The following is a 22,268-nucleotide window of genomic DNA, read 5'->3' on the forward strand; positions in this document are numbered from 1 at the left end:
TTTTGTTTTGTTTTATGTAAAGGATTTGGTTGAGATTGAGAAGTGCTTTTTGTTTTGTTTTGTTTTATGTAAAGGAGCATGAGAGTAAATTTATATTAACACAATTTTCTATTATCTTATTTTTCGTTTCAACCAAACAAAAAAGTTTTTCATCCTTCTACTCCCAACCAAACATATAAGAGAAAACTAAAAAAATTTTGTCCCCCGCTTTTCCATTCCCAACCAAACAAAAGCCTAATGGCTAGTTTGAATTGAGGAATGAGAGAGGGAGAGTAAAGTAAAATTGGCCGAATATTTGGCTAATTTTCGATCAACCCTACTCTACTCCTCAATTCAAACGGATCATAAAGTCACCATTATAGAATATTATATCCTCAATCCAACTCAATGATATGAAGCATGTGTTTGGCAATCGATTATAAGTTGGCTTTTTCCTTAAATTATCTACTATTTGAGAGTCTCATGCTATTTTTTTACTCACATTTATTTCAAATAATCTAACTTTTAATTTTTTGGGGAAAAAAATCATAGTTATAATAATGCATATATATTCACACAACACTGATATCGTAAAACAACAATGTTTTACAAACAATAAATTTCAAAAACATTTTTTTTACAACTTATCGAGGTAAACAAAATTGTGGTTAGCACATCTTTTACAGGAGACCACCATAGACATAACTTCCTTTGTAAACCAATATCAACTTGCCTCTCCAAGTCTCTGTTAGGACATATATGTTTTCACTTGTTAAGAACATATGTTACTTATTTATGTAAATTGGCTAATCCTTTGACAAAACGCACTCTACTTGTAATTGGGTAGTTCTAGGTGTTTTTAATACTTCAAGAAACAAGGTTTCAAGGTTAAGTGTTGAAGTCATCAAGTCTGTCCAAGAAAAAGCAAGCTGAAGTGCAATTTCATTAAAGTTCGATACCTGCTCGACAGCTACCTCGACACCTGCTATCTGTCGAGATTTAAAAATTCAGATTTCCAATCTGATTTTCTTGGGATCCGTGAATATGTTTTTGGGACTTTTTTTCTTCAAACCTTAAACATATAAAAGGATTGTTTTAAGAGCCGTCAAGTATGACACAAGTTGCAATATCATTGAGCAATCCCTGTTCAAGCAAATTGTGATCAAAAGACGAAGTTCTTGACCTAGTTCATCTTCCTTCAAGAAGTTACTGTGTATTTGCACCGTAGGGTTTTGTAACCAAGCATCTTCCTGCTATTCATCATAAAGAATGAACTGAAGAACTTTGCAGCCAACCTTTCTTCCTAAGTTGGTGTTCTGAAATCGCGTACTGGGATCCGCACATTGGTTAGTCACGTACTTGGGAGCCATGCATCAAAGGTGAGAACTGTCGCTACAGATCAAGTCCAATTGGGTATTGAGGTAAGGGTTCAACTGTAGGTTGGTAAGGTACTTGGGATTCATTTACTTGTAACTGCTTGATTTGATAATAGTGGAGTTTCGGGAGTGGTGACCTGAAAATCACCCGGTGGAGTTTTTGCCGTGAGGTTTTTCCCCATTCGTAAACAAATCACCGTGTTATTTAATTTCCGCTGCATATCTAGTTTTTGGTAATTTGTTTGTGCTTCCACACAATTGCATGATAAATTGATTAATTAAAAACTTGACTAATTAATTAATTGGTTTTATCACAAGGGGTCATTCAGTTTGTGGCCTATCAGTCTCAACAGTTGCAAAAAAAAAAAAAGAAGAAGGCGATGTTGGCATTTTAACGTTGGTCAAACAAACACACATCGCTCGATCTTTATAATTTTTCTTTTTGGCTGGATAGAGTGTACTTGCATAAAAATCCCCTTTAAATACTGGAGAATGTAGTGGAATAGAGCGACAGAAGCTAGTGGAAAGAGCTATTCCTCAAACCAAGGCCAACCAGCTCAAGCTTGTCACAACAAACTTTATTAAGTCAAAGTTTTATTTAATATAAAGAATTATACACATGAAAATGTTAAAGTTACTATACATTTTATTACAAAAACTTACAAATTGAGGTATAGTTTATGCAGTAAAATTTGTTGCTATAACATCACTAGTATATATTATAATGGGGAATAATTTTAAAATTCAAAATTTTAAAAAGCTATCCCTCCCTAGTACCCTAGTAGTTACAGCCTATAGGTCCTTCCATAATAGATCATATTTTTTCTTGGAAGAAGGGATTGGGGGTTAAAAAAGCCCAGGTCTCCAACAAGAGGTCGGGTTAGCACATGAAATATGAAATGTTGTCGCTATGCTTAATTACTTAATACTTAGTCTATCCAACATCTATGATTCTTATACTTAGTCTATCCAACATCTATGATTCTTACTTTGACCAACAATAATTCAAGAGGACCAACTCAAAACAAAAGGAATTTGGAGATGAATAAGGCTCATAAAATGCTGACATGGACAGTAGTAACAAAATTAAAAACTTTTCTTCTTCTTTTTTGCAATTACATGGATGGATCCCCCATTCAAAAGTATTTTTCTCCAACCACTGTAACATTCTAAGCATTGAAGCAAAGTTAATTACAAAATCCATCTTTCCTAGCTACTGTAACTAGAACTTTAGCCATCAGAACAAAAAACCTCCTGCCTTTCCTCTTTTCCCAGGTTAAGAGGTGAATTAGAGAGAGTATAACTGTGAGAGGGTCAGATGTTGGTCAGCTTCCGGAAAATGCCACAACTAGAGCTTGTTTTCTGGTATTGTTAATTGGCTGGAAATTTGGCACTATCAGGGAAGTGATCAACATTGGGTCACGTTGTCAATAAGGCTGGTGAGGCCATAAGAAATACTCAGCTTGTGGGTGATGATATATATTCATTGGAGTTGCAATGCTTGAAGAACCTGGGGAGTTTGAAGTAGTGATGATGTTATTGGATTGAAAGTGCTGGAAGAGGTTGTGATGGTAGAGTGCTGCTGTCGAAGCATCCATTGGAATTCCGCAAGGTATGGCCGGAAGAGACTGAATTGCAGCAAAATTGATGCTACTGTTGCTGCCGCTGCTACTCTGGGGCTGCTGATTGTGGGTTATTACCGGTTTCTGCTCTGATTCTAGTGAGAGCTTCAAGCGCTTAGCCGCCCCTCCAATGGGCAGAGAACTCTTGGCAATAGCTTCCACATCATACCTGTTCATCTCAAAATTGGTTACAGCATTTGCACCCCTGAACTTTATGGCTGCAATATCATAGGCCTCGGCTGCTTCCTCTTCGGTGGCTGCCATCATTCAACAAAAACAAATAAAGTCGAGTCATTTTTCAGACATAAACCATTTTATTCTTTTTTTGTTTTTTTTTTTTTTGGTATGACCAAGGAATTAAACAAATCAGTCCAATTTTAGCCAGGATATATCTCAGGCACCAATTCTCCAAAAAGAAATTGGACTACAATCATGACTGCAAAGAAGTTATTATTGTTATTATTATTTTTTTTATAAAAGCAAAGAAGTTAATTGACCATCACTTCTATTCTTGTAGCTGAAATTAAACTCATATTTACCAAAGGTTCCAAGGTAAAGATCTTTGTTCCCAGCAACTCGGCCTATCCTTGCTTGCCATCTTCCCTGTTGATGATGCCTGGAATATCGAAGTAATACACAACTCATTAGTAGCTATATACTACATGGTATTAAATAAAACAGAATGACCAAAAAAAGAAAAGCACTTCATATAGCCTCAAGAAACAAAAATTAGTTGTAGTAGCAATATCATCAAAGAACAGAGATTTCAATTGCACATAAATGTCTAGACCTTGTTACACCCCTGTATATAGAGGCTCCCCTTGAAAAACCGCTACTCTTCCTGTAACATAGAGGGGAGAAAGATATATAAATAAACTTCTCAACCATTTGCAGATAAGGCTAAAAAACCTAAAGGTGGTATTAAGTTTACCTTCTCAGAGAAGCAATGAATTCTTGCTTTGTCACATGTTTCATCTCTTCCAATTCTTTGGTGTAATTTGAAACCTAAAAGGGAGTAGCCAATTTGGTGAGTGAATTAAGTTCAATGTTCTAGTTTTAAGCAAGGCTACGTAGTTTTTCATGCAGAAACAAAAGGAATCATGATTATATATGTCTATCTTACAGGGAAGTTGGTGGTTGCAGTGGGACCCCAATATTTGAGGGCGGCCAAATCATAAGCTCTCGCTGCCTTATCTTCCTTGTCATATCCACCTGATAGTATATCCAATGCACAACATTATAATCAACTATATTAATTAATATTATGGAATCCTAAACCACAATTAGATCAATACAGTTTCAAAAGCAAATTAATGAACAAAAAAATAATAAGGAAAAGTTCTTACCCAAGTAGACTGTAGAACAAATTCAAAGGATGAGCAATATCCACATGTACGTGCAAGATCCGAAGTTACATGCAAAACGTAAAGCAAGAATTTCAAGTTAATTACTAGTGTGGTCAAAATTTTTCTGACTGAAGATATTTTAGAAAACTGTACTATAAAAAGAACAATGCGCATGCCAATGCATGCGCTCAAAGGACATGAGTTCAATTTTTGAGTAAATAATGGCTAATTTTCAATCTACAGTGAAACGTCATTTTCTCTCTGTTCTTTTTCTTTTTTTTCCTGAAATGTACATATGCTTTAATAAATGATAGCACTTTTATTCTATAACAAAACTATTTGCTATGATACAAGCCAAACTTATCTCAAACTCCCAATCACTGATCAATAAACCAACTTTTGGGAACTCAATAATAGACCTTTTCAGTAATCTTGATGAGATTTCTGACAAACTTTCACCACATTAAAACGTTAATGCTTTGTGTAACCAGGCAGCTAGACTTTACTTCTTTTCTCTGTTTCACACTGCATATGGCCCACATAATATATATTGAACTCAAAGTCTCATACACAGTAAGAGAGACGAGAGAGTAGTTTAATTTTTACTTTTCATTTTTATTTCCATTGAACTCATCTGGTAGTTTTTTTTTTTTTTTTAAGAAAAATTTTCTGATTAAGTTTGAGTTTGCATGTTCTTTATATTCTTATCATGCATAAAAATTTACTTACTATTTGATCTATATATTTATTTTTTATGCATAATGTTATATTTTATTTTAAAAAAAACTTAAAATTTAAACATTAATTGATTTATTAATAACATAACTTATTAATCTTTGATTTTCTAAAAGTTTTACAAACATAAAAGATATAAGAATATATTAAAGATCTATACAAACCATGTCCAAAACTTTTCCCGTTGGCTATATTATTATGTATGAATCAGAGACTCAGAATCATAGCCCACATTATCAGCTCTACCCAAAGACCGACATTCAATCAATTTCGGCGATAATAGTGGGGTGGAGTGTGCACTTTAGTTTTGAGTTCAAATTTGAAATGGGTGCAATGGTCAAACCCAGACTTGCTGTGATGGATGCAAGAAAGCAAAAGCAAAAGTTAAAGCCAACTCTTAAGATATCAGACTAGTTCAGAATCATTGAATTCTGTAACGTTTGGTGATAGATGGGAGTCGCATCAAAATTTTTAACCTTTGCTAATAGGTACGACCCCAGGTGTGAAGAGAGAGAAAGCCATGAGAAGCACTAAAGTTAACATCAGAAATAAACAAAATGGCGGCACATCTGATCAAATCAATTGAAGGGAAGAAAGAAAGAAAGGGAAATTTCTGAACAGCAATCGAAAAAAAACTCAGTACCCATATTGTACATGCATATACTATCAGTCAGTCATTAAAAGACATGATGAAGTAGCCTCATCGACCAGGTGACCACACAGAGATCCCATTAATGCTTCTTGAATTATTTAATGCTTTCAAACTTCTTTTCAGTGCTACAGTATTTAGATTATTTTTTGTTTCTTTTATTTCTTTTCTTAACAATTACTGTATAGCAGTACTTGCTTCTCCCGAAGACATTAGCGTTACACTTAAATGTAACCTTTATTAAAATGTATCATAATAACTTAGTAAAGATTTTATTGAATTAATATTTATATATATATATAAAGAGAGAGAGAGAAAAAGAGAAATGGTGTGGACCTTGACGCCCTTTTCTAGCCTGTCCCTCTCTTCTACAGCTGTTGTCCCATAGATGCGCTTCATATCTACCTGTCCACCTGTGTCTGCATCAATGTAAAAAACAAATATGAGTCAAAAATTTAGAAACTACTCTCTGAGACTTTGTTCTCTCTCATTACAATGACACTTATATTAATCAAGATTAATCAAAGCCCAATCTAAACTAACATTTTTCACACACAATAGCTTGAGTTACATTTAGTCAAACAATCACATTATTAACAAGTATACATGCACAAACCAAATAATAATAGCAAAAAACAATTGTGGGATTGAGTAGGGGTACTACCTGGTGACTCCTCTGTAGATCGAAGTTCGCTGACCAAAAGTATCAGCAATCTTTTTAGTGCCATCAGACTCAACCGAAACAATGGGCTTTTGCTCAGAGCTCTGAGTCTGAGTCTGAGTGACCCCTAGTGACAAAGCTCCTCCGGTGACATTGGCACAGTTTGAGAAGCCCAACTCGGTCCCAGCTGACTCAATCGATTGACCCCCAAACTCGGCACATGCGAGCTGAGTCCTAGCAATTGAGGCCGAGTCATCCACTTCTGAGCCTGAGTTAGTAGAAAAGGCCTGAAACCCAGTTATTGTTTTGAGATCTTGTGGCTCGTTGAAGTACGCTGAACCCCGGTCATAGATTTGGGTCAGGGACGAGTCCTGGGTCTCGGTTTGGCTATCCGAGTACCGAACCATAGACGACGAGTCACCCAGAAAATCTTCAAGCTTTGGAATAACTTGTTGGTTTTGGATTTGTGGGTCAATCAAACTCGTAAGAAAAGATGAATCGCCAAGGTTTTGTGCTTCACCTTCTTTGACTTCATTTTGGTTTGCCCAGCCTACAACAAAAATGTAAAGGAAAACTCAGTAGCATGCATAAGAAGCGAGTCAACCTAGTAACTCGACCCAGAGTTTGTCATTTACTCAGCTATGAAAAATGATTATACCTATCGATTTCTTCTATACTAGTAGATTTATCCCTACGGATAAACTGACAGAACAATATCATTGCTTTCAACTGAGTATAATCCAATCCTATTCTATATCTATAGCTCAGTTATACATGTCAGGCACAGTAATTTTTGAAAACCGGGAAAAAACACACAACAAAGATTCAAGACCATATTTTGAACTGTTTCTCTCAAGTTTCTTAGCAACCAAACAGATGTCCAGAAAAAGTTGGGGTTTCTTTTTACGTGGCTCAAGTGAGATTTGAGTCAGTGATTTGCAGATTAGAAATACGGTGAGCTCATCAGGCGAAGTATTGGACACTAAAAATCGTTCCTCTTGACCGTTGAGAAAATCAAAAAATAAAAATAAAAACTTTGCGAAACCCATAACAGGAAGCATATTTTTTTGTATATACTTTCCACAAAAATATCAACATGTATATCCTTTTCCTGCAACTTCTCAGCAACCAAACTGGACTTAAGGTTCTTATAAATACTGAAACAAAAAAAGTTTGGATTTTTACCGTTGGTATAGAAGTTATCGATCAAGTAGTGAGGAGAGTCAGTGGAGGAGTTCTCATAGCTCATGAACTGAGACTCAGAGGACCTCAGCATTTCCATCGGAGACAGTGAGAAAGACAACCAGTTCGTTGAAGGACCCATTATTTCTTTTTACTTTTATAATCTTCTTCTTTCTTTTCTTTTCTTTTTTGCTTTCTGTTTGGTTTCTCTTAAATCTGCAGCACAAGCAAGCACGGAACATTGTATATAAATATATATATATATGAATAAAAATATTTTTATTAGGAAAGAAAAAAACAAAATGAAACTAACTTTGAACCACGAAACTGAAATTACCTCAGCCCAACCGTTACTAAATGTTCCTCATATAGGATCAAAAAATAAATACACAGTTGAGTACGATAATCACGAAGCCAAAATCAGTGTAAACCCGTTTTGACAGAGATATTGACAAGCTTCAACAGTACTGCTAGGTAGCTAAATAGGTGAGTGAAAAAAGGTCCTTAGCAACACAATGCATGCAAACCCATTTTCTAGGATTCAAAGAAGCGTCAAAAAATGAAACTTTCACTTTAGAGAGAGAGAGAGAGAGAGAGAGAATCTAGGGAGAGAGAAGAGTACTGTTAAAGTGAAAGTAGGGACTATTTGATGCTTTGAGAACGAGTGTGTGAGAATGAAAAGCAGGTGTAGGCTTATAAATGGGAAAGACGAGCGGTTTCTGCTGCTAACCGGCGTAAAACTAGAGAGGAAAGAGAGAGAGAGCCTGAGAAAGTGAGTGAATGAATTTCTCAAAGAAATCAGAGATAGATAGAGAGAGAGGAGAGAAAAAGAGGGAGATTAATAGTAATACTAGTATAGTATAATAGTAATTAAATAGGTAGATAGAAGAGTAGCAGTAATTAAAAAATGTGTATATATTAAGGGAAGTGACTTTTGGCACTGCGCAGAAGAAATTTTGTCTGAAACAAGGTCGCGAAAGATCCGGGCTAGCGCAAATTGGAGACTTTGCCTAGTTTCGTTTCGGTTTTCTCTTTTCTTCTTCTTTGTTTTACATTTATGTCCCTTCCTCCTATTTTATCACACAGTTCAGATTTCTTCACACTTGTCATACATGCAGCTTTCCTACTTGGACTGCCATAGTGGGTCGGATTTTCATGTGGGCCTCCTCACATTCATTTCCAATTCAAATTTACAATCAACTTATCACTAGGGTTCCCTTCCAAAAAAAAAAAAAACTTATTACTAGGGTTATGAGGTAAAAAAATTCTTACCAAACGGGCCTATACTTTTCAAAGGGTGTGACTTTTTTTTTTTGTTTTTTTTAGAGGAAACAAAGGGTGAAGTTTGCGCCCAATATTCTAATGCACTTAGATAAGACACATCAAAAAAGGTAAAACGCTGAGATAATCTAAGTTTCTCTCAAAATGGTGATGCACGTCAACTTTTGGCTACACGTCATCATTTTAACAGATTCAGTGCACTGAAGCACTAATTTCAAGCAAAGTCACACTTTCCATATACGTATCTATTTTTTTGGATGAACTTCTCATATATGCATCAACCTTCTCATAATATATCCGTTTCAATATAACAATGAGATCAGCACGTTACAAAAGAATATCCGCATAAAAGCAAAAGACAACTGTAACCAAAGTTTCTCCAAAAATGGTGATGTGCATCACTTTTAGCCACGTGTCATTATTTTGATAGGACTAGTGTGTTGGAACTCTAGTTCCAAGCCAAGTCCACTTCCTATATACGCATCTTTTCTTTTTAATGAATTTCTCATATATGCATCAAACGTCCCATAATATACCGATACTCATATAAATATGGGGTCTACACATTACAAGAGATTACACATATAAAATTTCGTACACAGTGCACAAAACTCTCACATTTTTGTGAGGTCTGGAAGATGTTATGGTAAATAGTCTTTTCCCCAAATTTTTTTTTTCTTTGAATGTTGGTTTCCAAACTCAAACCCACTACTTGTTACTATTGGTAGAAGGCACTTGCTATAATACAAAGGTTCAACTCAAATTTAAATTAATTAGAATAATGGAAAAAAATAAAAAGTTGAATTGTATAAATTTTTAAACACAATGTAGTGAAGCAATATTTAAATTTTCAATTACATTGTTATACTTTTAACACTTTTACATTTTTTTTCTTTATTTTGAAATTTTGAAATACGTATTTAAACTTTAGATTAATCATTTGAATTGATTATTGGTTATGAAGAATAGTATGAAGGAAACTAAGTAAATTAACCTAGGTATGAATAATATATTATAGTTTATTTTTATATTACATTTTGTATGACTATTACATCATCATAACTTTTTTTTTTTTAGCTAATGTTGATAATATTCTCCAATTAATTTTGCTTACGAACTATTCTTTTAATGTTGTCCCCTTTGCATGAAATAAGATACATATGAACCCCTTGTTGTGTATGCCATCCCCTGGTTGGAAGTACTTGACATAGTCAAGCGACGTTCTTGCATAGTTTAAAGAATCGGTATGGTCAAAGAACCAGTTTTGATCTTGGTTCCGAGTTTACCCAGTTTATACCAATTTTAGGTGTTTTTATCAGATCAAAATAGTGCTCAGTTTCCAATTGAACTGGTTGAACCATTCAGTCCGGTCTAGTTTTAAAATTATGGATTCTTATTCCTAGAGTATAAATCTCCTTATTTTAGTGTGATTTGAGGAGTTTCTTAGAATTTGATGGTAGGCTAGTCTCTCCTAGTGAAAGCTTTTAACTTGAATATATACTACAGTCAATGCAGTATATATAGAATGGCTATGACAGAACTTTCTGTAAGTGTTTGGTGAAAGAGTAATACTATCAATCACACAATATTTTTCACAACTAATGACATGGTTTGTTATGATTGCATCAATCACTTTCAACTATTGTTACAGAAAAATTATTAGGTACTCCCGAAGTAGTATAAATGCGTACTCTCTCCTCTCACATAAATGGTGGGTCCTACAATGAATTTAATTAGTAGGACCTATCATTCATGTGAGATGAGAGAATACGCATTTATGATACTCCAGGATTGCACAATAATTTCCCGTTGTTGCAATAGATTGCACAATAATTTACAAAAATAAATAATTGGTATCCAATTCTTGCAACAATTAATTTATTGGATTAAAAAAAAGAAAAGAAAAAAAAACTACCATTTCAAGATTTTTGTTACTGGGTATCGAATTATTGGAGTGATATATTTGTTTTAATTTATTGCCAAAAAAAAAAATCCAATGCAATATTAGGGCGCCCATAGCATATATATATATATTATTGCAACAAAATAATGTTGAGGCAATAACGTACAAATTTTTAGTTATTATTGCAACAACTTTTAACTTATAAATTCAATATCGTGTATAATATCACTATATTGATTTTTATTGCATTAATTATCACTTAATGTAATGGACATATTTTGGTGTAGAGTTTCGTATGTAAATGTATGTTGTTAGGTTAAATGACGTTTGATTTTTATTGGCCTCATAATATTTTTTCACTTAAGTTTTTGAGACTTGATAATTTTACATGTCACTATTCTAATATATAATTGCGAATTGATTTTAAATTATACTTTACATTTAAATCCTCAAGTTGATTTTTTCCATGTCATATATTTTATTTGAAATGATTAAATAATTAGTTCCATATACAAACATAATAAGAATAAATGCATATTAAGAATTACTATAATTATCAAATTATGATATCATAGATTCATAATATTTTTCCACATAAGCTTCTAAGGCATCATTATTTTAATGATATTATTATAAAATATATTTTTAAATTAAGATTAGTTTAAGTTACATATTTTTTTTAGAGAGTTTCAACCTATAGCGTCTACTCCTAATTATAATTCCTTATTATCAGACCAAGATACTAATAAGTTTTTAGTGTAGGTGGGATTGAATCTCAAATCTCTTATGTAACCATCAGAGACTTTACTAATTGAGCTACACGTTAATGTTTAAGTTACACCTGTTGTAACTTCACAAGAATAACACCATTTTTAAACTGTAAATTTATATAAGATTTAATGGTTAAAAAAGGTCAACAATCTATGTCATCATTAAAAATTTATTGCTTGCCACACCATCTAAATTAATGAGAGAGAGAGAGAGAGACTTAAACACTAATGTGTTTTATATATATATATATATATAAATATGAAAATATTAGAATTAATTTGTAGAGAAGAGGAGTTTGAATTAAAAACAATTTCTAATCACTAACACCAAGGATAAGATTTTGATAGTTTCTTTTCTTACAAAAAAAAAAAAAAAACACATTAATGATGCTATTGTTTCATTCCCTCTCTCTCTCTCTCTCTCTAAACACATTAAAGATTTTAAAAAATTCTAATTTTTTCATAATAAAAAAATCATGTTAAAGATGTGCCCCTTAATGACGAGGAATTTGGAAAGCAATAAATAATTGGAGAAAAAAATTTGCATTTAATTAGGTAAGGATGTCATAAGTAATAAAATTTAATAATGCATTTTTTAACCATTAGATCTATTTGAAATCTAAGTCCTAAGCAAGGTGTAACTCTAGGAAAGTTACACCAAATTTAACTTGAACCCATCTCTTTTAAATTTATTTAAATTATGTTATATATTTATCCCTCAATTAGATTTTTGTCATGTCATGTTTTCTTTAAAATAATAGAATAGTTCACCGTGCACTCTTGGTGCAATGGTCACTCCACAAGTATAAGTGCTTGTGGGATGCGGGGGGTAAAGACTGGGATTCAAGTCTCCAACAGAGAGCTTCACACAGATATACACTTAGATTAGGCTAGAGTAGAAATTATATCTTGTATAATAATAATAATAATAATAATAATAATAATAATAATAGAATAGTTAATTCCATATACAAACATAATCATCATAAATGTTTATTAATAATTATCATAATTATCAAATTTATGATCAATAAAATTTTGTCACAAAATTTTGACACTTATAATTTTACATTTTTTTTTTTGAGACAATATAATTTTACATTTTACTACGCTAATTATGTATAATAATTTTCTATTCTATATTTAAACCATAAATTATAAAAATTTTATTTATATCTAATTCTATTATACTTGCCTTTATTTTTTATTTTTTATTTTTTTTTAATCTTTTCTTCTACTTCTTTTTTCGATCAAAAGCAATCCGTGCAAGTTGCTAGACCAAGTCTTACACCTTTGCTTACCTGCTTGTACATCCTTTTGAAACGGCATGTGACATCACACGTGCAAGAGCCAGACAAAGGGAATGTGTACTGAGTAACGTATAAATAAATAAGATTTTAGCTCTAAGTACACGTCTCTTAGATTATATATGCTCAAATTCATCAACATTTACTATATCAACGAAACACGTACGATCTTATTCCTCAATTATGAACAGCGTGCGATCTCCGTTGAATAACTCTTGGCAATGTTCATTATCTTTTAGAGACAGAACTCACCATTATTGGTGAAACTAATCCCCATATATTTCGCATTTAACATGAAAATTTTATATGATTTTATATGCAAATAAGATGCTAGTTACGTAATTATAGGTTTATGTAGGGAAAAGATTGATTCAATGCTTTAGTGCATTAGATCAATTGAGATGATAATACTCACCATCATCGTAAAAAAATCAGTGTAATGGAAACACTAGATTCAAGCCAAATCTTAAAAATTTATGTATATGAAAAAAAGACTAGTCCAATATTTAGTGCACTAAACCTACTAAAATGATGAAATACATTATTATCGCAACAAGTTTCAGTGCAATCGAAACACTGGACCGGAGCCAAATCTTAAGTTTATATAATTGTCGGTTTAGTAAAAAATTAAAAAATGTCGACGGTACGGGGGAGCAGATTCCCACAAATAGAGCCTATTCATCGTTCTTATCTTTGGCTTCTTCCTCCTTTGTTAAAGAATAAAGATATTTTTAGGAGCATAGACTCGTGTAATTAATCACTACTAGCTTTTGACCTTTGACTGGAAAGGCACGTGCACTCCATCTTTTAATTCGAATGCATCTCGATTATTTCGGTGACGCACGTGCATTCTCCTGTCCCGACATATATTAACATGATGGTGTGTTAAATGTTCGACTTTCTTTTCATTATTTTTTACCACTTTTTTCTTCTTTCCCTTGTCATTGCTATGATCAATAGAATAATTTCACTTTTGATGGTATGAACTGCGCATTTTGGGATCTTGTTTGACTGAGGTTCAAGCTGGCGTCCATTATATAAGTTATACAGTACAAAGTAAAAGATCCATGACTCAACATTTCTCAATATCACTTGATATGTAAACCTAGTGAAATAGTAAAATTACTTATTGTTGAACAAAGGTTTTAAGTTCAAATTCCACTTACACAAAAATTTAATTGATATCTTAGCTTAATAATAAATAACAATTACTAAAAAGAAAAAATTACAAGTTTAAATTTTTTATAACTATTGTAGGGTTAGGATTTGTGGCCCAAGCCCAAAACAATAAATTTTTAGAGTGTGGATGAAAGAGTTAGGTTGACTGTGGAGCTCACAACGGTTGATCACAACATCCAAGTATAAACCTGCATAAAAATACACGTAAAGATCAAATAAACTGAAGTCCGAAGAGACTTATGATAAATTGAATACTGGTTACAGTTCTTAAGGCTACAGTCCCCCCTTTCTTTTTCCTCCCATCTTATTAGGAGCCCTTCTTCTTTATATAGCATCCTCCCCCATCATCCCCATCGTCCACTTGTTCTTCATTTAGGTCCCTACTTGAGTGCATGTCATGTCATATATCTTCCTCAGCTTTTTATGAATGGCGGTAGCTAAGGTTATATTGTTCAAGGGTCTTCTTCACATAAATGCGGTCAGAAAAGTTGCTGCAGTGCATTTAATACGGTGGTGGCAGCTTTTCCTTTTAGATATTTCTTCATCCTTCTTATCTCCAAACGTGTCCAAAACTTATCTAGACTGCTGCAGTCATTAGTAAACTCATTCGAACCCCCCATATATTTATATGACCAAGAATCTTTACATCCGAGGAGAATGATCTCTTCGAAACATTGATGCTCTCTTCGGACAGATTTTCTTCGCTCCCAAATATCCTTCTTTCATGTGAAGTACCTCTCAACAATTTTAGCCTCTTCAGACATACAATAACCTTTATATTGGGCTTTAGGCCCACTACATATGGTTGGGTTTTTCCCCCCACAACTATAAAAAATGAGTCAAAATAGAGTTTATGAAGAATCATATAAGAAAAAAGTCAAAAACGCTTCATATCAGGATTAGACTCCTGCACACATGCATGCGCACACACATACACATACAAATCAAACTCCCCAACCCTTCTTACATGAGAGTATGACTTAGGTGCCAAAGTTTGGGCCCATCCCTACCTACTCGTGGGGAATGAAGACTAGGGGGTCTTCTCTCTCTCTCTCTCTCTCTCTCTCTCTCTTATAGGTTTTAACATTTTTTAGCGTGTGAGAATGTGTAATCCGATTAGATAAAACTAATTGTACTTGTACGAGTGTGACCATGTGTATAGTCAATAGTGTATGGAGCCACAACCAATCATATGAATTTCTTTAAAGTGTGATTGATCACCTAAAATTTAAATTGGTTTTACTTTCTTCCCCTTAAATATAGTTCTAAAGATCTTAAAATAGGTCAAATCAAGTCTCGAACAAGAAACGCGTACTTGAGTGTTTAATTACACAAGGGAAATATGTTAGACACCCTATGAAGCCCAACAGTATTTACTACATCATTTTGACTATCTCTTATTATATTGTGCAATGTAGTATAAATTGAATATTTGAATAGTTTAGGGGCATATGTCCTATAACATCATGTATGCATCAAGAATAATACATGAAACTTGATATTAGTTGTTAGTTTGGGGAAAATAAAACAATTTTGATTTTGAAAATCATTTTGGAAACCTGTTAACTGATGTTTAGGGTTGGATTTAGCCGATTAAGCTAGTAGAATCAGAAAGGTAAATCAAAATCATCATTAAATTGGACCCAGATCATCAAAAAATTAAAATCCAAACTTGTAGCTACAATGAGAAGCCATTAGAGATGGTGCTATTGTTGTTAGTATCGTACGATACGCGATACGTATCGTATCATATGATACATATTGTGAGTAAAAAGTTTTGTATCATAAGTACTTACAAATCGTATGATACAGTGTTCGTATCATATTGTATCATAAAATCGTACGATACATAGACAAATGCTTTAAAATGATTTTTTGTTAAAATTTGTACTTTTATTTTCATCTAACAAGTTGTTAGACTTGTTTTTAACACAAAATTATTAGGTTACTTAAGTTAGCCTAATAAAATAACATATTCATCAGTTTTTTTTCCTCTCTTTTTCCTACAAAATTTAGACTACATAGTACACACTTACACTTCACTTTAATATTTACAAATTTAATTTTTATACTATGAATAAGATATTAATTGACAATATAATTATTATTTTTTTATTTTTGTCATTATTGTTATAAGTCCAATAAACTAAAATACTAAGAAGAAATGTTTTTTTTCTAATTATTAAAATAAAAAGAACAAGAAGAGATAGTAAATGTTAATGACGATGAATAAAATTTTAGGGTGTGTTTGGTAGACTGTATAGGCACTGTAATGTAATAGTTATTTCTATGATTTAGTTATTTAGTAATTTGATTATGTTTTTATTACAGAGAATAATTATTCCTTATGAATGACTATTCTTTAAAACGAAGAATAACTAATCATCTCTATAACGGATGTAATAATTATTTATTAGTAGGTATAATAATTTATACAATTAATATATTTATAAATAAACAAACTTTTTCTATTTTTATCTCAAAAAAAAAAAAACTTTACATATGCACACTCAAAAAAAAAAAAAACTTTACATATGCACATAACAATTATGAAAATAAAAAATCATAAAAAATAACTAATCTCTCTTTCAAATTTAAAAAATATTATTTTTTAGAAAATATAATTATATGAGTAAGATATTTCCTAAAATATCTTAAGTTTGATTTAAAATGCTTTCATTTCATTGTTTTCTGGGTTCTATTATTGTGTTGTCACAAAACAAATGAATAGTAATAAGGATTACATTACAGTATTTTATATTTCTTATAATATCTATTTTTATTCCTATGTAATTACTGTTTAGAACGTGCCCTTAACGAAGAAACAAGTTTGCAGAAGGAGTAATTTGATTCACATCAAAATGGATAGTCCTTGACATTCATGGTGAAAAATGAAGTAGTTGGTTCAAGTTTTTCCTATTTTATCTTTGGGGAGAATAATCCAATCAGGTATCGGCCCAGGCCTACAAGACCAGACAACTTTCCAACCTCTGTATTCCAAAGTCCTAATTCATGTATATTGGGCCAAAGCTTGCTTGAAATTTGGACCCCGAATTCAAGCTCTACTATATTTTGTCCTTTTTGGGCCGAAAAATGAAAAACAAAAGGAAAATAGGAAAAAATGGAGGTGCGGGGAATCGAACCCCGTGCCTCTCGCATGCGAAGCGAGCGCTCTACCATATGAGCTACACCCCCAATTTGGTTTAATCTACCATAAAGGTTTTACAAGAATATAAATTGCGAACGATCAAAACGTCATAAACAGAAAAGCATTCAAAGTAGTACCAGCATAAAAGAAGAAAAAAGGACATGTTTGGAGTCAGCAGTCACGAATCTTGCATGATCCTCAACGATGGCTCACCAATCAATCACCACACGACACGACATCACGTAATGATTAATAAGCAAAATAGAGATGCCGTGACTGATTTGTTAAGAACTTTTGTGATCGCTTGGGAGCTTAACAAATCTCGGGCTCTAGATAGATTGGGATCGTGATGGGGACCAATTTCATCTATAGTTTCAATAATATTAGCAGCTTTCTCAAAAGATAGACAAGATGCATAAGAATTACATAAGAAATTTCTTTGATGTTGTAAAATAAAAGATTTGAATCAATCAAATTCCATCTTTTAATAATAAGCCACGTATTACAGCAGTACTCCAGCCTTGCTGTATTTGGCACACTAAAAAGAGGCAACAAGAATAATTTACATGATGAGTCCATTTTTCTAACAAGTAGCAGAATTTGTAGACTTGCTCTGCCAACAAAAACAGACAATCCCTTTGTGGCTCCGCCTGCACCAAAATAGGTGCAAAGTATTTTGTTCATTCAAGAATAAGAAATATGAAATCGAACCAAAGGATTTAATTATTAGCTTTTTTAGAATCTTCTATTTTTAGGATTTTTTTGTCAATAAAAAATTATTTTATTTTTGTTTTGGAAGGGGAGCAACGGTCATGTGTATTAATTAAGGACCACTAATAGAAAGTTTTCAAATTAAAGAAGAAGAGTTCAAGACACACTTTATAATTGGACAAAATTTAGATACAGTATCTTAAGTGTTGTTTCTTACGTTTTCCTTTTAAAATTCAGCCATGCAGAGACTTCATTGAAAAATATATTTCCATCTAATGAGAAAAAATTCACATAGCAAAATCTTAAGAAGGCAACCGAAATAACAACGTCTAAGTACTGTATCTAAGTCTTGCTCTTTATAATTATATTCAACTAACCCACCGCGGATTTTTAGCGCGATAGTAACTTTACAAGTATAAATACTTGTCGAGTGTAGGGAGCAAGGGCCTATAGTAGAATTTATATCTTGTATATATATAAAAAGAATTAGATTCAACTATAATTATTTGCCAGTACAACTCCTTTACCAATAATGAAATTTATTAGGTAGTCTGGAAGTATACCCTCTCCTTCTCAAATAAGGGTGGGCCCCATGGTGGATAAGACCCACCCCTATATGAGAGGGAGGGAGTATACTCCAAAAGTACCCATCAATAACCCAATCACCAACAATACATAAATCAACTTCCCAGTCTCATAGAACCACCTCAATTCCTACAGGATTAACTTGTTTTTTCTTTGTGGAGCACAGGATGATAGAGTTGAGACATCTGTCTCCCTTTTACTCTTTTAAAATGTACTTGCTGAAGATTGTCCTAGTCTTAGTATTAATATTTGAGATGTCAAAATAATATATAATTCCTCCGGATGGGTTGTCTGCATAGTAATTAACTGATTCTGGTTGTATACTTCTAGGAATACAAGTATATATATAACCCAATTTTCTTTCTACATTTTTGTCTAGTAGTTAAGTTCTAGGTTGATTTGGGTTTCTAGTTTCACTGCTTTTGTCCCAATTTATCAATTATGAAATAATGTCTACTTTTAATTTATTTAAGAACAGTAAAAGTACCCATAAAAAAAAAAAAAAAAAAAAAAAAAGTATATATAGAATCTTGTTAGGTGATTGATAAAAACAAATTTGTTAGGTGTATAACCCCATATACACCCCAAATAATTAGATGAGTTTTTAAAAATAAAAATAAAAATAAAGATAAGTACGATTTCTGGTAATGATGCGTTTGTATAAGTTGTTGGAAAACTGTGTTTTGAGTTTAAAATAAGCATTTAAAAAAGTTATGAGAAATTGTAGTTGCAAAACAGAGTTGTGAGTTTTAAAAACGTTAATTTAATCTCCCAAAATGCCTAACCAAACGGATCCTAAAGCTCTGAGCTACCATCCTAAAAGGAATTAATGCATAGACTCCTATCATTAATTTTATATATTTGTGAAGTTATTATCCAAATTTCTCCTTGAATAATAAATTACTTGAGACAATGTCCATTGAGGAAGAAGAACTAAACGTGAGAGTTACTATTATTATTTTAAGAATCAAAATTGCGAACTTTTACTCAAACTATGAAGTAAATTTTTGTACAAAGCTACTGTGAATGTTTAGTGGCATAGTTTCCATTCAGACTAGTAAAGGAAGTGTCGTTTTCGCTCTTCAAGCCAAGGCATGAGCCACCCCATTACCTTGACGTCTTACATTATCCAAAGTCCAAATAGACTTTTGCATATAATAAACACTTGATTTAATATGAATAATCAACTGTCTCACATTATAGTGAGTAAAGATTTAAGTTATTTATGTCTTCAAAGATTAAAACACTTCCCAATAAAAGTGTGAGAATTTCTCATCAAGTGAATATATACAGTTAAAATTGTAAAGGAAATAAGTTGTTTATAAATAACTTAGACTTGACAAGAAAAATAACTTCTTTGTGCTTGTTTATTTACCAAATGAGACAAACTTAATCCTATGTTTTGATTATTAAAAAAATTCTAATAATCGAACATCGCATCTAGTAACAAGTATTAAGTGAGACATTATCCTATGTTTGACAAATCCACCAAATGTTATTTACTATTCAATCCATAAATTTATTTTTTATGCATAATATTATATTACAAAAACTTGAAATTTAAACACGTGACTTTTAATTTATTTAAGAACAGTAAAAGTACCCATAAAAAAAAAAAAAAAAAAAAACAGTAAAAGTATATATAGAATCTTGTTAGGTGATTGATAAAAACAAATTTGTTAGGTGTATAACCCCATATACACCCCAAATAATTAGATGAGTTTTTAAAAATAAAAATAAAAATAAAGATAAGTACGATTTCTGGTAATGATGCGTTTGTATAAGTTGTTGGAAAACTGTGTTTTGAGTTTAAAATAAGCATTTAAAAAAGTTATGAGAAATTGTAGTTGCAAAACAGAGTTGTGAGTTTTAAAAACGTTAATTTAATCTCCCAAAATGCCTAACCAAACGGATCCTAAAGCTCTGAGCTACCATCCTAAAAGGAATTAATGCATAGACTCCTATCATTAATTTTATATATTTGTGAAGTTCTTATCCAAATTTCTCCTTGAATAATAAATTACTTGAGACAATGTCCATTGAGGAAGAAGAACTAAACGTGAGAGTTACTATTATTATTTTAAGAATCAAAATTGCGAACTTTTACTCAAACTATGAAGTAAATTTTTTTACAAAGCTACTGTGAATGTTTAGTGGTATAGTTTCCATTCAGACTAGTAAAGGAAGTGTCGTTTTCGCTCTTCAAGCCAAGGCATGAGCCACCCCATTACCTTGACGTCTTACATTATCCAAAGTCCAAATAGACTTTTGCATATAATAAACACTTGATTTAATATGAATAATCAACTGTCTCACATTATAGTGAGTAAAGATTTAAGTTATTTATGTCTTCAAAGATTAAAACACTTCCCAATAAAAGTGTGAGAATTTCTGATCAAGTGAATATATACAGTTAAAATTGTAAAGGAAATAAGTTGTTTATAAATAACTTAGACTTGACAAGAAAAATAACTTCTTTGTGCTTGTTTATTTACCAAATGAGACAAACTTAATCCTATGTTTTGATTATTAAAAAAATTCTAATAATCGAACATCGCATCTAGTAACAAGTATTAAGTGAGACATTATCCTATGTTTGACAAATCCACCAAATGTTATTTACTATTCAATCCATAAATTTATTTTTTATGCATAATATTATATTACAAAAACTTGAAATTTAAACACGTGATTGATGACATACCTATTAATTGTTGATTTTTTTAAAATTTTGCAATCATGGAGAATATAATAAAAAAATGTAATTCAATGGTGGATTTGTCAAAATTTACATCCAATAAAAAGATATTAAGTGAAGTTGTAGTTTTAAGCTACAACTAAGTTTGTTGCCAAACTTTGTCCTTATATATATCATGACTATATTTAAGTATACATAATATTATAAGTTTATATTATACAATTATAAAAATATAATTGTGTATATTTAAAATTGGATTGTCTAAGCTTATAAATAATTTCATACGATATCAAATTATTATTTATTGATAAAATAAATAGTCTATTTTTGTAGTAAAAATTCTACATAACTTTTAATAATTCAATGTTGGGTAAATTGCAAATTACATTCCTAAAATTTAGAAGTATTTGAATTTTACACTTGAAATTTTAAAATTTGAGTTTTACCCCCTAAGTTTGAGAGTGTTTGGATTTTGCACTTTGATATTTTAGAATTTATATTTTATCCCATATTTTAGGGGTTTTTGGATTTTACTTTATAAATTTTGGGGGTGTTTAGATTTTACACCCTGAAGTTTCAAAATTTGGGGTGTAAAATCCAAACACCTCCAAACTTTATGGGATAAAATCCAAATTTTGAAATATCAGAGTGTAAAATCCAACTACCTCCAAACTTCAAGGAGTAAAATCTAAATTTTGAAATTTGAGGGTGTAAAATCCAAATACTTTTAAATTTTAGGGGTGTAATTTACAATTTACCATTCAATATTAGTGAAGTTTTTTTTTTTTTATTATTATTATTTTTTTTTTAAGTTTATAAATGAAAATCATTAGTGTAAGGACACGTTTTGTAGCCCAAGCCCAAAGATGTATGAGATCTTGGCCTAGTGAGTTCAGTACAATAAATTTGTAGAAAGTGGGTTGGAGAACTAGGCCCTAATAAATTTGACAACAGCTAGTATGGATTTAAAAGATGATCAAGCACGAATGAGGAAAATAGAGCTGAATCTATCCACTATTAGAGGATATATTTTTTTTTTTTATATAAATCAATAACAATGGGATACAAATACAATTTTGATTGCTACAGTACTCTCTCTCTATTTTTCCGATCCCCTTCTCATGGAGGATTTCTTG

At 31.9% G+C, this 22,268-nt stretch overlaps 1 protein-coding gene and 1 non-coding gene across 2 annotated transcripts; both read right to left on the reverse strand.

The window, feature by feature from the left end:
- Positions 1–2,430: 2,430 nt before the first annotated feature.
- On the reverse strand, positions 2,431–8,590 carry LOC112018242 (AP2-like ethylene-responsive transcription factor AIL6). The gene is made up of 10 exons (XM_024050760.2): positions 7,888–8,590; positions 7,554–7,766; positions 6,372–6,918; positions 6,044–6,126; positions 4,324–4,332; positions 4,101–4,189; positions 3,909–3,982; positions 3,768–3,818; positions 3,517–3,593; positions 2,431–3,234 (listed from the first exon to the last, which is right to left on the reverse strand). Exons 2-10 carry the CDS (start codon positions 7,690–7,692, stop codon positions 2,783–2,785), a joined length of 1,521 nt encoding a protein of 506 aa, XP_023906528.1. The 5' UTR covers positions 7,693–7,766; positions 7,888–8,590; the 3' UTR covers positions 2,431–2,782.
- Positions 8,591–17,112: 8,522 nt separating this feature from the next.
- On the reverse strand, positions 17,113–17,185 carry TRNAA-CGC (transfer RNA alanine (anticodon CGC)). Its single transcript has one exon. It is a non-coding gene; the product is annotated as a tRNA-Ala (tRNA).
- Between the last annotated feature and the right edge of the window lie 5,083 nt (positions 17,186–22,268).

Source organism: Quercus suber, unplaced genomic scaffold (assembly GCF_002906115.3).
Source record: "Quercus suber isolate HL8 unplaced genomic scaffold, Cork oak 2.0 scaffold_383, whole genome shotgun sequence".
NCBI classification, from domain to species: domain Eukaryota; kingdom Viridiplantae; phylum Streptophyta; class Magnoliopsida; order Fagales; family Fagaceae; genus Quercus; species Quercus suber.